Here is a 15,589-nt window from a genome sequence, read left to right on the forward strand (position 1 = left end):
CTTTTTACCAAATTCCTTAGTAAAATTTATTTTTTCGCACCATTTTCTAGATGTTCAGTCAAAAATTGGTTCAAAAAAAAAAAAATTTTTCTCTTTATGTTACATTAAAAGTACTGAATTTTGAAAAAAACAATTAAAATTTTTATTTGGAAAAAGTTTTTCATTTAAATTCAATAGCTACAATAAAAAAACAGTTTTTTTGATAATTTTTAATAATTTTTTTATGTCCGAAAAAAAGTCGTTCCGTTTTTAAATAAAACCAATTCTGAAATAAAAACCTCCAATTTTGAAATAAAAACCAATTCAATAGCAACTTTCGTCTATAAATGTCAGTTTTTAATAAATTAGGGATTATTTCATGTTGATTTAAAAATTAGTTGATTTTCGAAAAAAAAAGTTTTTCTTTTTCTAAATTAAATAGAATTGAATTCAATGGCAACTTTCTTAACTCATTTTATAAATGCATTAAGCAAATTGATATTTTTTTACCAAAAAGTGGAATTTTTTCAAAACTAGGAAAAATTTGATACATAGGATCAATAACTCTTTCAGTAATTTCCTAAATATGCAAAAAAATATATTTTTTTAATATACCACATTTTTGAGATATTTTGAAAATGATTAAGCCAATAATGACAATTATAACTTCAAATACTTTTTTAAAAAGACTTTTTTTTGGGAAGAATTACTTATTTAGCTAAAAGAAACTTTCGTAAAAAATTTATTAAAAAATGATTTTCGCATATAAATTTAAAAATTGTCCAAAAAAGAAAATGTCAAAATGAAAGTGAAATTTGTTGAAACCTTTAGGGAAAATTTAACTCGTAAAATCGATAATTTTTTTAGTATTTCTCATATATTATTATATGCAATAAAATATAATTTTAAGGAAAAATGACACAATAGGATATTTTGAACATATTTGAAAATGTTTAAGCCATTAACGATAATGTCAATCTTTTAAAAAAGCCTCAAATATGATTTTACTTAAAAATTAGATTTTTTAAGTGCAAAAAAGTATATTTTCCTGTATATTTGGAAAAATTGCCTTTTATGCCCTTTTTTTTGGAATTAAATTCGTTTTTGTTTTTTTTTTTTGGAAAAATATGCATTTTTAATTCCATAAATTAAATTAAAAAGAGCTTAACGGCAACTGTGTCAATATTCATTTTTCACCACGACATTTGAGAATATTTAAGCCATTAAGGAAAATTGAATTTTTTTTGATTATTGAAGAATCAACTTTTTTTTTTGAATATTTTGATACAATTATTTAGTCAATTATTAATCTATTCGTTTTTAAATTTTAAAAAAAGTGCAAGTTAAAACCCATTTTCCAAATATCGATTTACTTGCCTTTTTTTCACATTTTTCTTGTGATTGTCGCTTATAAATTCAAATATTTGAGGATTTGTGTGAGGTTTTGAGACATTTTTATTTTTTTTTTAATTAAATTAAAATATTCTTAAATCAAATGTAATTTTTGGCACAAAAAGCCAAATTTCTACGGTTTTAAGTCCAAAGTATTGCATTTTCTCATAATTTTGACACTGTAAGCCAAAATAGTGCTATTTTTAGCAATACCTACATATACCCAAATAATGATTTAGCAACCCAAAAACAATTATATCCTAATAATTTTTCATGAATAAATAAGAAAGAGGACATTTTCTGAAAATCCCTATTTTCTTGCAAAATATACTACCATATATACCATTTAGCGCCATATACAGTGCGGCCAAAAAATGTACACTTAACCATATGGAAGAACTAGGAACTTTTGTCCAAACAGTCAAGTTACAGCTCTGTTTATCCCATAAAAACTCATTTTAAATGTACTTAACTTCTTGGAATAAATAAAAAATTACTTCCAGGCAGTTGAGTTTTCATCCTCTTATTCGGTACATCTCCTGTTCGAGAATCACACCGTTTTGATCATCAAGTGCTTAGATATAGACTGATTTACAAGAGATGAATGATTTTATTGAGTACTGATACTCCTCTGATAAATCTTCTAATTTTTCATCATCTACTGTAATAAATGCAATGATTTCTTTAATTATAGTTAAAGAATCATTCAAGGAATTCCATAATTCAAGATGTAGACCATTTTGATTACCAGATAGTTAGATATTGGCTCGATCTCAAAAACTAGTTTCTTTTTCGTTTTGTTGTTAATTGTATCAAGTTCTCTATGAATATTATGGACGAATTCTTTCAATACGTTACTTGTTTCCATAATTTTGAACAGGAATTTACTCATTTAGGTATTTTCTCATTTACTCTCAAAAAAGTTGTAATTTACTGAAATAATCTATATATCACAATTCTTTAAAAAAAAATGGAAAAACAGGAATTTTTTATCTCTTTTTTGACCGCACTGTATACATATAACATAATACCATAAACTACTATATGAATTCATGAACCTACAGGGCGATTTATTAAAAAAAATCATGAAAAAATAATTAAAAAAATAAAATAAAAATCACCCTGTACACCTCCTTATATGAACATACTGAACACATTACATATAATATAGCAATATTAATATTAAATGAATGAAAAAAAAAAAACACAAAACTTACCTTCTAATAATATTCCCGGTAGTGGTGGGACTTCGTATGGTATCTCCCCCACCCTCCTCGGGAGAATCGATTATCTGGACCTCCTGTACTGGAGGCTGGTCACTGGGAGAATCCAAACTTCCCTCATCACTAACAAAAAAATCATTTTTCAATATAAAGCCAGCATTAAAATTTAGTGTTGGAAATTGGCAAAAATAAAAGGTAGTTAACAGAAATGTTGTTTAAAGAAATAAAAATTTTAGATATGTGCTACAATTATTGTTATATTGTGTATTAACAAAAGTAAAATAAAGTTTGATCATGTTAATCAGTCCTAGGGTGCAAGAAATCGACAAAATAGATTGTAGGTACCAAAAATGATGGCAATGTGACCGGAAAAGTTCTTCATTCCAATTCTGAATGTCTTGCCTGAATTGCTTTTAAGTTAACTACTGCAATAAAACTTATGTTCTCCTCTACGTTGTTAAAGAAATCATGTGACAAATACTCTACATTATAAGCATTTTTTAAACATGCTTTATTGTAAATCATAACGTTATCAGCAGGTACGTTAATTCTGGACTGTCTAACCATCCTCTCTATCGTTGAATGCATGCTGTCCGCCTCTATCTGACTGTGACCCTTTTGCAGGTATTTTTGTATTATGGTTACGTCTTTTTCAATTGCCAAGTTAAAAAGGGCATTTGCCAACACACATTTTCTGTTTTGGGCTGCGCAGCCACCACTATAAAATATAGCCCGATTTTTTATCATTAGAACACGCTTCAATTTTTCTTTTTAGAAAATTCACAATTATTGTTGGCTATATGTATAAACTCATTGGCTATTACCCTACCTTCTGCTTCATTCCACAAGAAGCACTCACCTTGTTGACGCATTAAACTGTAAATCGTAAAATTGTGTACGATAAGTTTAGTTTTATAATAAAGGGAGCTCACGTTTGACTTTTGGGCCAAGTAACACAGACTGCAAGTCCATAGCAAAAATTTCATTATCGGAATATTGGTCATTAGTCTTTTCTTGTCGTGCTTCGTTTTTCAAAATAAAATGAAGTTTCTTGCGAAATATTTTTCGTTTTAAGTCAACAAATATCACATCTGTCCTTTTTAGGCTGGTACAAAGATAAATTTTGCTGAGACATTGGTTGTATATTATTTTATTCACAAAAATCCTTACGCAGTAAGCTCTATAGAGTTGCGATTTTGAGTACCATACTGTTTCTAAATATAGCTTTGTGGTAAATAATATAATAATAATAATAATAATAATAGTGTGACTCGAGTTTCGGCAATCTGTCTTAAAAGCATTTAATTTTTATTTGGAAAAAGTTTTTCATTTAAATTTAACAACTACAATAAAAAATCACTTTTTTTTGATAATTTTCGCATATATATTCAAAACCAATTTATTAGTCTATAAATGTCAATCAATTAGGGATTATTCCATATCAATTCAAAAATTAGTTTATTTTCGAATAAAAAGTTTTTCTTTTTTAAATAAAATAGAATCGAATTTAATAGCAACTTTCTTAATTCATTTTATAAATTCATTAAGCAAATTGATATTTTTTTACCAAAAAGTGTAATTTTTTCAAAACTATAGGAAAAATTTAATTCATAGGATCAATAATTCTTTCAGTATTTTCCTAAATATGCAAAAAAATATATTTTTTTAAATAAAGCACATTTTTGAGATATTTTGAAAATGATTAAGCCAATAATGATAATTATAGCCTCAAATACTCGTTTTCCAAAAAGGCATATTTTTTTTGTAAAAACTACTTATTTACCTAAAAGCAACTTTCGTAAAAAAATAATTAAAAAATGATTTTTGCATATAAATTTAAAAATTGTCCAAAAAACAAATTGTAATTTTTTTTATCAAAAACTGAAATTTGTTGAAAATAAAACCTTGAAAACAGTAAGTACAACTCGTAAAATCAATATTTTTTTTGTATTTCTCGAAATATGCAATAAAATATAATCTTGAGGAAAAATTACACAATGGGATATTTTGAACATATCTGAAAATTATTAAGCCATTAATGATAATGTTAGTCTTTTAAAAAATCCTCAAATATTATTTTTCTGAAAAATCAGATTTTTTAGGTGCAAAAAAGCATATTTCCCTGTATATTTGGAAAAACTGCCTTTTTATGCCCTTTGTTTTGGAATTAAATTCGAACGTTTTGGTTTTTTCGAAAAAATATGCATTTTTAATTCCATAAATGAAATTAAAAAGAGCTTAATGTCAACTGTGTCAATATTCATTTTTTACCAAAACATTTCAGAATGTAAGGTTTGTTTAAGGAAAATTACAATTTTTTTTGATTATTAAAGAATCAACCTGTTTTTTGAATATTTTGATACAATTATTTAGTCAATTACTAATCTATAGAATTATAGCGTATTATATAAACTATAGTGTTGCGATTTTGAGTACCATACTGTTTCTAAATATAGCTTTGTGCTGTAGCTCTGCAATAGTGTGACTCGAGTTTCGAGTTTCGGCAATCTGTCAAAAAATTCAAGAAATTTTTAAATTCCCAGTCCACTTTCAGGTTGATTTTGAACCAGCTCATTTTGAACCACTTCATTTCTTTATTACGATTTTTTCAATACAGACTGTATTTAAAAACATCTTTTGCATACTCTTGTTCGATTGCAACCATCTTTTAAATAAAATTCAGTGGAAATAAATTTCAGATGATTTCACTTTCTTCCAAATCTCCCTCTTTGTCTATACTATCAGATTCTGCATCAGCAGTTGAATCTCCTTCCATTTCTTCTTGGCTAACGATATAATCGCGGTCTTCGTCCATCTCATTGTCTTGACCGACTGTATTCACATTCTCGATAGGAAATTTGATTATTGAGCATCTTTTCAGTTTCTACAGTATAATTTACGAGGTCATCAGGGCAAATGTTTCCCTACTCACTATTAATTTGAATTATAATAATATCATCATCGTTATTACTCTGAGTGGTAGATAAGTAAGGAGGTATAAATAATTGTAACTTCATTAGAGGGTGCCAGCTGAGTTATCACTTTCTTCTCACTTTCGGGAATTGAAATTGTCTCAGTTACCAACTTTAAAAGGTTGATGGTCCCTTTAAAAGGTTCATAATTTTGCCTATTTTTTTTACTGAAAAAAAAATAAAACGTGTATTATTTTATTTTAACTTGTTTAATAGAAAAAAAGTAACAATCACAGTTTAAATACGTTTCTTAATTTCACACAGATCGTTCGTTTAAAAATTATCGATTATAACTTGGTGTAATTAATTTTAATCAAGAAATTAGAAGTTCTTTTAATTAGTTCTTAGTTCCAATAAAAAGCTTTTATTTTATTGCTAGCAAAACATTTTATACATTATTTTTGTGTAAATTAATAAAATTTATTGTAGAAATACTCGTAACTCTCCTAGATTTATTTATCCTCTTTAAGGGAAAATGCGTATCTTCTCAGAAAAACAAATAACGGTTTAAAGCAGGTATTTCTTGAACATTGCTCAAAAGCCTTTCAAAATTACTCATTATAGACTTAAACAAAATTGTCTAAAAAACAGCCGAACTTTAAGCAAAAATGCAAGGATTTCAGGAATAAACCGACGAACACTCATTTATCCTCGTATCAAACAATTAAACTGGATGGAGATACGTATTTTGCCCGTCAAAAATTTGAAGCGTAAAGATAGCCAACTTTCTGTTTAAATACGGTGGATGTTCTGGATATAGGCATTTTTCAAACAATAGATATGATATTGTAGCATTAGATGGCGCAATAATTTAAATCTTAGAAAAAAGGAGTTACGCACTTTGCGAATTACACTGACGATATGGGTTATATAGCTCCAAAAGCTTTCACTTTACTTCCTGGTGTTCTACAAGAAAATATAAAAGAAAAAAGTTTCAAATCTGCAGTTAAACCCTGGATCCAGCAAACAGACCGCATTATTGTCCATAAATTAATTAATAACCAAAATTAATTTACTTTAGTAAATATAAATGACATTTTCCACGCTAAGACATAAAACATGAACTACCGAAATTTACCTGATAAATTATCAAGCTATGACTTTAATGATAAAAGTAACTAACAATTACCAAACTGTGACAAAATATTTTATTATGAACAAGCCACAAAATTGTGCAGCTTCTGTGATTAAACCGTTTATAACCTATATGAATATAGATTAGGGTTTCTTAAAAAACCTACCTATACCTGCTCGAGCAACGGCTACTGCATTGACGAGCCCTTCGATGACATAGGTCCAGTTCAATAAATTACACAGTTGTGATTTACGATTACATAAGGGTTTATTGTACCTTTTGGTTAGTAATAATTAACAGGTATAGACTAATGAACGATTTACAATGTTGAAGTTAGTTATTTACCAGGGTTTACAATATTAGTTGACGTTACCAGCCTTCCAGAATCACAAGACCAATAGCAGGAACTTAGCAGGAACCAGGAACGGCATTAGCACTAACGTCACCTTGGTTTGTGCAGCTATTGACAACCACTGTTGCACTCACAACGTTGCACTCACTTTCAGTTCAGTTTTCCACCTTTACGCACACTTATTCACTATAGACCTTTTTACATAACTTAAACTACTTTATCGTAACAATTAGGTATACATATATGAACTTTAGACAAATACTTAAACGGAAGAGAGTGAGAGAGAGAGGAATTGCTTGCGCCAACTTGCTCTTGACTAACTTATTTTCTCGGTACTTTAAGCTTTGTGAATTCCTTCACTGGTGAAAGAAACCTTGTGTTTCGGGGGCGCGAGAGTAGGTACTTCTTTTTGCGGCGACGGAGTGAATACTGATTTTTTCTCGTGGGACTCGGGGTGAAATGTTGGGTAAAAATGTGGGATGCACGTGTGTCATGGGGCCAACACTTAAGTGAACTTGAGGAGAAAAATGGATTTTTAAGTGCACTTAAGCTAAACTGGTAACAAAGGCATTTCTTAAAAAGTAGGTAAAAACACATGTTGGGATTTGGGAGAAAGTTCAGGCAAAAATTATTTACTTGAGAAAAAAGGTATTATTCGTTTGACAACCATAAACTTCGATTCCATAAAATCATAAAATAAAATAAATTGTTAAAATTAACTTTTAACATACTCCCCCCTTTTGAAGGCTTTGCCTTCAACAAACATTATACATTATAACTTATAGACAAAACTTATCAAGAAATACTATGGTTAAACTAAGTTACTATCAGATTTGGGCAACGGGCATAATTTGGTTATATTTCTAGTAAATATTCCATTTTTAGTCCTAATTTTTACCAAGCGTATTTTACCATCTTTATTAGGTAAAGTGTCTACTACTCTGGCCAACGGCCAATCAAGAGGTTTGGTGTTCTCATCTTTAAGAAGAACAAGGTCATTTGTTTCAATATTGGGGACTGGGGACATCCATTTAGGCCTATTCTGAAGATTGTTGAGATACTCTTTGGTCCATCTAGTCCAAAAGAATTGTTGAATCTGACTTAACCTTTGCCAACGATCTAAGCGGTTTTCAGGAATTGACGAGACATTGGGCTCAGGGTACGAAACGAGAGGACTTCCAACTAAAAAATGTCCAGGGGTAAGACAAGTTAAGTCCAGTGGATCAGCTGATAGGGGAAGAAGTGGCCTGGAGTTTAAAATAGCCTCAATTTGTGCTAAAATAGTGGAAAAATCTTCAAAGGTTAAATTCTGGTTTCCAATTAATCTTCGTAAGTGATGTTTAGTACTTTTTATAGCTGCCTCCCAAAGACCACCCCAGTGAGGAGAGAAAGGAGGTATAAATTGCCACTGTATTTCATGGCATGAGAAAAATGCAGTCAATTGCTCTTGTGTCTGTTGTGACTTAAGCGTGTCATAAACTTCTTTAATTTGATTGCTGGCACCAGAGAAATTTGTACCATTGTCACTAAAAATTGTTGCCGGGCATCCACGTCTTGAAATAAAACGTTTAAAGCATGCTAAAAATGCTTGTGAAGAGAGACTTGATACTAGCTCCAAATGAACAGCTTTAGTGACCATGCATACAAATAAAGCGATATACGCCTTTTCAATTTTGGCGCGTCGAAGAGATGACGATTTAATAATAAATGGTCCTCCAAAATCGACACCTGTTGTTAAAAACGGTCTAGAAGGGACAACTCTGGATTTAGGGAGATCTGCCATAATTTGTTCTCCTGTTTTAAGCTTAAATTTATAGCATTGTAAACAGTTTATAGAGATCTTTTTTATTTCTCTTAATCCATTTAGCGGCCAGTATTTAAGACGAATATTTGACAATATCGTTTGAGGACCAGCATGTCCTAACCTAATGTGTTCTTTTTTCAGCAAGAGTCCAACAACATGGTTTTTTGAGGGCAATAAAATTGGAAATTTTTGATCAAATGATATGGGTGCTTGGGATAATCTGCCTCCAACCCTTATGAGATTGGAGGTATCGATAAAGGGGTTTAACCTAAGGACTTGCTTGTTTGAAATTTTTCTTTCTTCTGACTTTAGTTCACTGATTTCCTTTGAAAACGTTTGGTGTTGAATTTGCTTTACTATAAAAATTTCTGCAGCCTTTAATTCAGTTACAGCTAAAGCACCATAAAATTTTTTATCATTACCTTTACAATTATTTACAAATCTATGTATAAATGCAATAGTTCGTTGCAATCGCGAGAAGTTAGAAAACCGATTAAAAAGTGTTATCCAGAAATCTTCGGAGTTAACAAGCAAGACCGTTTTTGCTTTTCTTGCTTCTTCTTCAGTGGAGCAAGGTCCCTTTTCATACATTTTTAAATTTAAATTCGGGTCCAGTAAGAACTTTGGGCCGTTCCACCAAAGCGTAGAGGTGAGAATCTGGTCTGCGGTAAATCCGCGAGAAAGATGATCAGCTGGATTATCCGCAGTTGGAATATGACGCCATTTGCAGTCTTGAGATAAAACCTGAATTTGAGAAATGCGGTTTGCTACAAACACATTGAAACGAGAAGGGTGGGCATTTAACCAAGCAAGTACAATCTCAGAGTCAGTCCAAAGATTAATGTTGTCAACTGAAAATCTTTCTTTTAATATGGAACACACACGAGTGACTAAATTGGAAAGTAAAAGTGCTCCACAGAGTTCCATGCGGGGAATTGTAATTTCTCTTATCGGGGCTACTCTACTTTTGGCAGTAATAAGTTGACAAGAGACATTTTTGTTAGGATAAAGGGCTCTTATATACACACACGCACCATATGCCTTCCTGCTGGCATCTGAAAATCCATGGATTTGAAGTGAACTGGGATTATTATTAGCTAGGAAAAAACGTGGAATTTTTAAACACATTAGTTGGGGAAGCTCTTTAATAAAGGTGGTCCATTGGGTTAAAATGGGTTCTTTCAGGGGTTCATCCCAATTAATTTTTTCTTTCCAAATGTTTTGCATAATTAATTTAGCATTTACAACAATGGGAGCTATGAATCCTAAGGGGTCGTACATTTGCGCAATTTTAGATAAAACTATACGTTTAGTAATTATGCTTTCGGACCTAGTATCAGGTAAAGAGATAAAAAACTCATCTGAGTCGGGATTCCAGCCTACACCAAGGACTTTATTTGAAATTCCCTCGGTTTCTATGGTGAAACTTTCTTGGGACCCATTATCACAAGTTTTGGACAAAAATAAATTGCTATTTGAACACCATTTATGTAAGTGAAAATTTCCAATCTTGCAAAGTTCCAACAGCTGCCTATGTAATTCTACCAAATTTTCATAGGTATCTTGCCCACAGAGAACATCGTCCACGTAACATTGAGATAAAATAGCTTGAGACGCAAGAGGATAATCGTCTTTATGAATAATGGCAAGTTCATTCAGGGTGCGTGTAGCCAAATAGGGGGCACAGTTCGTGCCATAAGTGACGGTGAGTAATTCAATGCATTGCATTGGCTGAGAGGGATGGTCGCGCCATAAAATATTTTGCAGGTAAGTTTGATTTGGGTTAACGCGCACCTGTCTATACATTTTTTCGATATCAGAAGTGAGAGCGAATTTAAAACTTCGAAACCTAAGTAAAATATCAAACAGTTCAGGTTGAACTGTATATCCTTTATGCATTACGTCATTGAGTGATAGCCCAGAAGACGTTTTCATAGATCCGTCAAACACTACACGAAGTTTAGTGCTTGTACTGTCCTCACGAATTACACAGTGGTGAGGCAGAAAGTATCGATTGTTGTGATTTTCAGTTTTAAGGGAAAGGGGAATAATTCGTGCATGATTGAGTGAGATATATTCACCGATAAATTTTTTGTATTCAAGAAAAAGGTCAGGAGATTTTTGAAAACGCTTTTCTAAGTGGTGAAACCTTTTCTTGGCTAATGAATATGACTCTCCTAGCGGATGTGACTCTTGGGGCCTTTTAAGGGGTAAGTCGACTTGAAAATGACCATCTTTAAATACCGTGGTATTTTGAAAATTCTGTTCAACCATAGAATCTTCAGGGGATAGGGGTTTTTCGTGAGTGGGCGAGACATCTTCTAGTAACCAAAATTTCTCAATTAATGAGTCCAGTGAGCAATCTGAATTTAATGATTGCACTAAAAAGCAATTCTTAGAATTTGCCAAAGGGGTTTTGTGAACGAGAGCTTGGGAGGGGATTAATCCTGAAAGAATGTGGCCAAAGTAGGTACCTACCAACGTTAAAGAGTCGTTGTTAACCTTGGTGTATTCGCCTGAAAGAATGTGGTAGTATACATCTGCTCCCAACAATAAATCTATTGTAGAAGGCGTATCAAAGTAGGGGTCTGCAAGCGGTGTATTATTGGGAAGGTTCAACATAAATTTGTTGACTTTAAAGTGAGGGGATTTTTCTGTGATTTTGTCTAATACACAGCAGTTAACATTCAGGAAGTAATCGTGATTGTGACAGGAATGAATTCTCAGGGAAATTGCGTGATTAGAGTGCTTAATTTTGCCGCCAATACCAGAGATTTGTATTGGCTGCGTCTTAGGAGAGAGATCAAGTCTTTGAACCAGCGATTGGGTTACTATTGATATAGTACTCCCGGGATCTAATATTGCCTTTGCAATAATAAAATGACCATTCTTGTCGGGTATTTGAATCAATGAAGTACCTAATAAAACTTCATTATCTTCAGTGGCGAAAACTGACAAAATCACAGGTTTATTAGCGTGAGGGCGATTCGAGTTAATTTCATTGCTTGTGCTTGGGATTTGTGGTTCTTGAGTCTGAGAGGAGCTTTGGCTTGAACCTTGATTCCGAGAATGGGAGCTATTTATGAGAAGCGAATTTCTGTTAAAATTTTGAGATCGTTCATTTTGGGTTTGAGGATTTGGCCTCCAATGTGAATTTCTGCTTTGCAAGGGCTGTGCTGCATCATCCATTGGATGCAAAAGAGAATGGTGTTTCATATGACAAATCTGGCACCTCTGAGATGTACAGGTTTTTACTTGATGCCTTGAACCGAGACAATTAAAACATAGATTATTATGATTAACAAAATCCTGTTTCTGTTTTAAACTAAGATCTTTAAATTTAAAACAAGTATAAATTTTGTGATCAGGGTGCTCACAAAAGGGACACTTTTGTCCTGCAACAAAATGTGAGCGAGAGTTTTGAGGAGAGTTTTGAGGTATGACTTGGTTGCCTTGGCGTTGCCTACCATGAGCATAGTGTGAATTTTTTTTAACAAAGGGAGTGTTGTGTTGAGAAGAACGTCCATGGGAATAATTTCTAGTTGAAGGGCTTTCAGAGAGATCTTCTAACACCGAACAACGCTTTTCTAAAAAGCTTAGAAATTCTTCAAGCTTAGGGACCACATGTGAGGAAGAGCGCATTTGAGAACCTCTCTCGGATATATATGCCTTTCTTGTGCCAAAGTCTAATTTTTGAGAAAAAATATAAATTAAAATTAAATCCCAGTGGTATACTGGAATGTTTTGATTTTTCAGTGAATCAAAGTTCTGTTTTATGCAAACTATAAATTCCCTAAGTGTGTGTGAGGATACCTTATTTAGGATAGGAATGTCAACTAAATTTTTAATATGGGCAAAAATAATTGATAATTGATTATCATATCTTTGTCTAAGGGTATTTAGGGCAATTTGGAGGTTGTCAGTGGTCAATTGTAAATTATCGACCAAATTTAGGGGTTCATCTCTTAAATAAGATTTTAAATAAATTAATCTTTGAATATCAGAGAGAGATTGATTATCTAGAATAAGGGTAGAAAAAAGTTGAAAAAAGGCATTCCATTTAGTGATGTCTCCGTTAAATGGAGGTATGCTAATTTGGGGCAAACTAACATTTGGGGAATGAGAGTGTTGGGGAACTATATGTCTTACTTGAGTTGGCGCTTGCGGGGAAAGTTCTAAAATTTTACGTTGCATTTTAGCAACACACGTTAAGTATTTGTCTTCTACATCATCCTTGTCTACTTTACTTATATCTAAAACTACAATTTGTTTTTCTACCTCTTCAAAATCTTTAAAAGCGTGGGTTAACATACTTTCACGTACCTGAATTTCTAAAAAGTCATGTATACTATCATTATTTTCTAAAAACCAATTAACAATTCGTGTTACTTTAGCCTTTAAATATCCGCGATTTTTAACCAACGCTTCTACTGATATTTCTATTCCTTCAGCCATTTTATTTTTTAGTTTTAGGCTTACAGAATAAACACAAAAAATTACGAGACAACCAGATGCTTATTTTTTGGGAATAGATTTTCTTTAAATTTAAACAATAATTGTTAATTGAAAATAAACTAATTACCAATAAACAATTTAAAAGAAAAAGTAAAAAGTGAGTTGCTACTTATTTCCAAATAACAATTATAACAAGTAACAAGTGAAAATAACAAAATAACAAGGGACAAATAACTAAAAGGTTTGTTAGTAAGTAATTAACTAAAATACTGTTTACTCGAAGGACCACCGACACATATGTCGGAACCAATTATATACTTTTTACACAAGAAGTATGTTTTGTTTTTGCTTAGATGAATCGTAAAATCACAACTTGGGAAAATCCGGCTCGAAGGACCATGAATATAGATTAGGGTTTCTTAAAAAACCTACCTATACCTGCTCGAGCAACGGCTACTGCATTGACGAGCCCTTCGATGACATAGGTCCAGTTCAATAAATTACACAGTTGTGATTTACGATTACATAAGGGTTTATTGTACCTTTTGGTTAGTAATAATTAACAGGTATAGACTAATGAACGATTTACAATGTTGAAGTTAGTTATTTACCAGGGTTTACAATATTAGTTGACGTTACCAGCCTTCCAGAATCACAAGACCAATAGCAGGAACTTAGCAGGAACCAGGAACGGCATTAGCACTAACGTCACCTTGGTTTGTGCAGCTATTGACAACCACTGTTGCACTCACAACGTTGCACTCACTTTCAGTTCAGTTTTCCACCTTTACGCACACTTATTCACTATAGACCTTTTTACATAACTTAAACTACTTTATCGTAACAATTAGGTATACATATATGAACTTTAGACAAATACTTAAACGGAAGAGAGTGAGAGAGAGAGGAATTGCTTGCGCCAACTTGCTCTTGACTAACTTATTTTCTCGGTACTTTAAGCTTTGTGAATTCCTTCACTGGTGAAAGAAACCTTGTGTTTCGGGGGCGCGAGAGTAGGTACTTCTTTTTGCGGCGACGGAGTGAATACTGATTTTTTCTCGTGGGACTCGGGGTGAAATGTTGGGTAAAAATGTGGGATGCACGTGTGTCATGGGGCCAACACTTAAGTGAACTTGAGGAGAAAAATGGATTTTTAAGTGCACTTAAGCTAAACTGGTAACAAAGGCATTTCTTAAAAAGTAGGTAAAAACACATGTTGGGATTTGGGAGAAAGTTCAGGCAAAAATTATTTACTTGAGAAAAAAGGTATTATTCGTTTGACAACCATAAACTTCGATTCCATAAAATCATAAAATAAAATAAATTGTTAAAATTAACTTTTAACACTATAAGTGTATTCAATTTTATCCTAATTTAAGTAATTTGTACTTTTGGCTTAATAAACGTATATTATTATTACCATTTACTGACCTAATTCGCATCTCCGGTATGACCAACGAGGTTTTATGGTTGGAGGTCGGCGAGGGATGAGCGGTCTCATCTTCCGGAGTTTGTGGTACCGTACCACCACCACATTCCAATATATAGAGGTTCTCACACGCTATATCCATGACGTAGTGGAGGTTCTCTTGGGCTTTGTCTATACGGAAGAATCTTTCCGCAGTGCAAGCTAAAAGACGTGATTTGTTTGCAATACGTTCTTCAATTTATTTATTAAATAGTTTAGATACAAAAGAAACATTTTTAAGAAGGTCATGAACAATTTAATTCTCATAAATGGTTATATTTTAAATACAATTTTTAGTCCCGGGGGTTCGTAGGTCAAAGAAACCACTAATGTCGGAATCTCAGTTTATTCACCTCAGTTTCGGGTTTAGTTTTAACACCTTTTAATAATAAAATAGATAATATAAATTGCTAGCCAAGAAACAGGACAGTTGTAACCTTACCTTTTAATAATAAAAGCACTGACCCGGATTAAAACCTTTTAACGGAATCACGGAGTCAAAGGCGCCACACTTCTTAATTAAATGGTGACAAACGAAGTAATAATCCTAAGATTACTCCGAGTAAAAATGTAGGCTTTAAAGAATGTCATACATTTCCACAAATAAGGAAAATATTTAAGACGCCCGATATTCTAATAGAACAAACTATAGCAAAGGTAGAGGCACAGATGTAAATAGCTCCGCACTATGTGGAGTGTGCGGAGCTATTTACATCTGTGGTAGAGGTCGTTCCGCTACAATATATAAACTTAGTCACGTTTTTAAAAGTTAAAGAAAGGGTACCGCTTGAGTTCTCAAAAGGTCCTCTTAAGGCTTGCTCGTTTAATACCGCGTCGATTTTGAAAAGTGCGTATGAAAAAACCGTGAA

General features: G+C 32.3%; 1 protein-coding gene across 11 annotated transcripts in view; it reads right to left on the minus strand.

Moving 5' to 3' along the window:
• The window catches only part of LOC126736713 (eye-specific diacylglycerol kinase), a 289,431-nt gene that overhangs the window by 16,220 nt on the left and 257,622 nt on the right, over positions 1 to 15,589 (minus strand). For all 11 annotated transcript variants that reach the window (XM_050441217.1, XM_050441218.1, XM_050441223.1 and 8 more), the window contains 2 exons: positions 14,684 to 14,882; positions 2,589 to 2,717 (listed from right to left, as the gene is read on the minus strand). In XM_050441217.1, the coding sequence (XP_050297174.1) occupies positions 2,589 to 2,717; positions 14,684 to 14,882 (328 nt within the window). The remainder of the gene's footprint in view (positions 1 to 2,588; positions 2,718 to 14,683; positions 14,883 to 15,589) is intronic.

This window comes from Anthonomus grandis, chromosome 5 (genome assembly GCF_022605725.1).
Source record: "Anthonomus grandis grandis chromosome 5, icAntGran1.3, whole genome shotgun sequence".
Taxonomy (NCBI): Eukaryota; Metazoa; Arthropoda; class Insecta; order Coleoptera; family Curculionidae; genus Anthonomus; species Anthonomus grandis.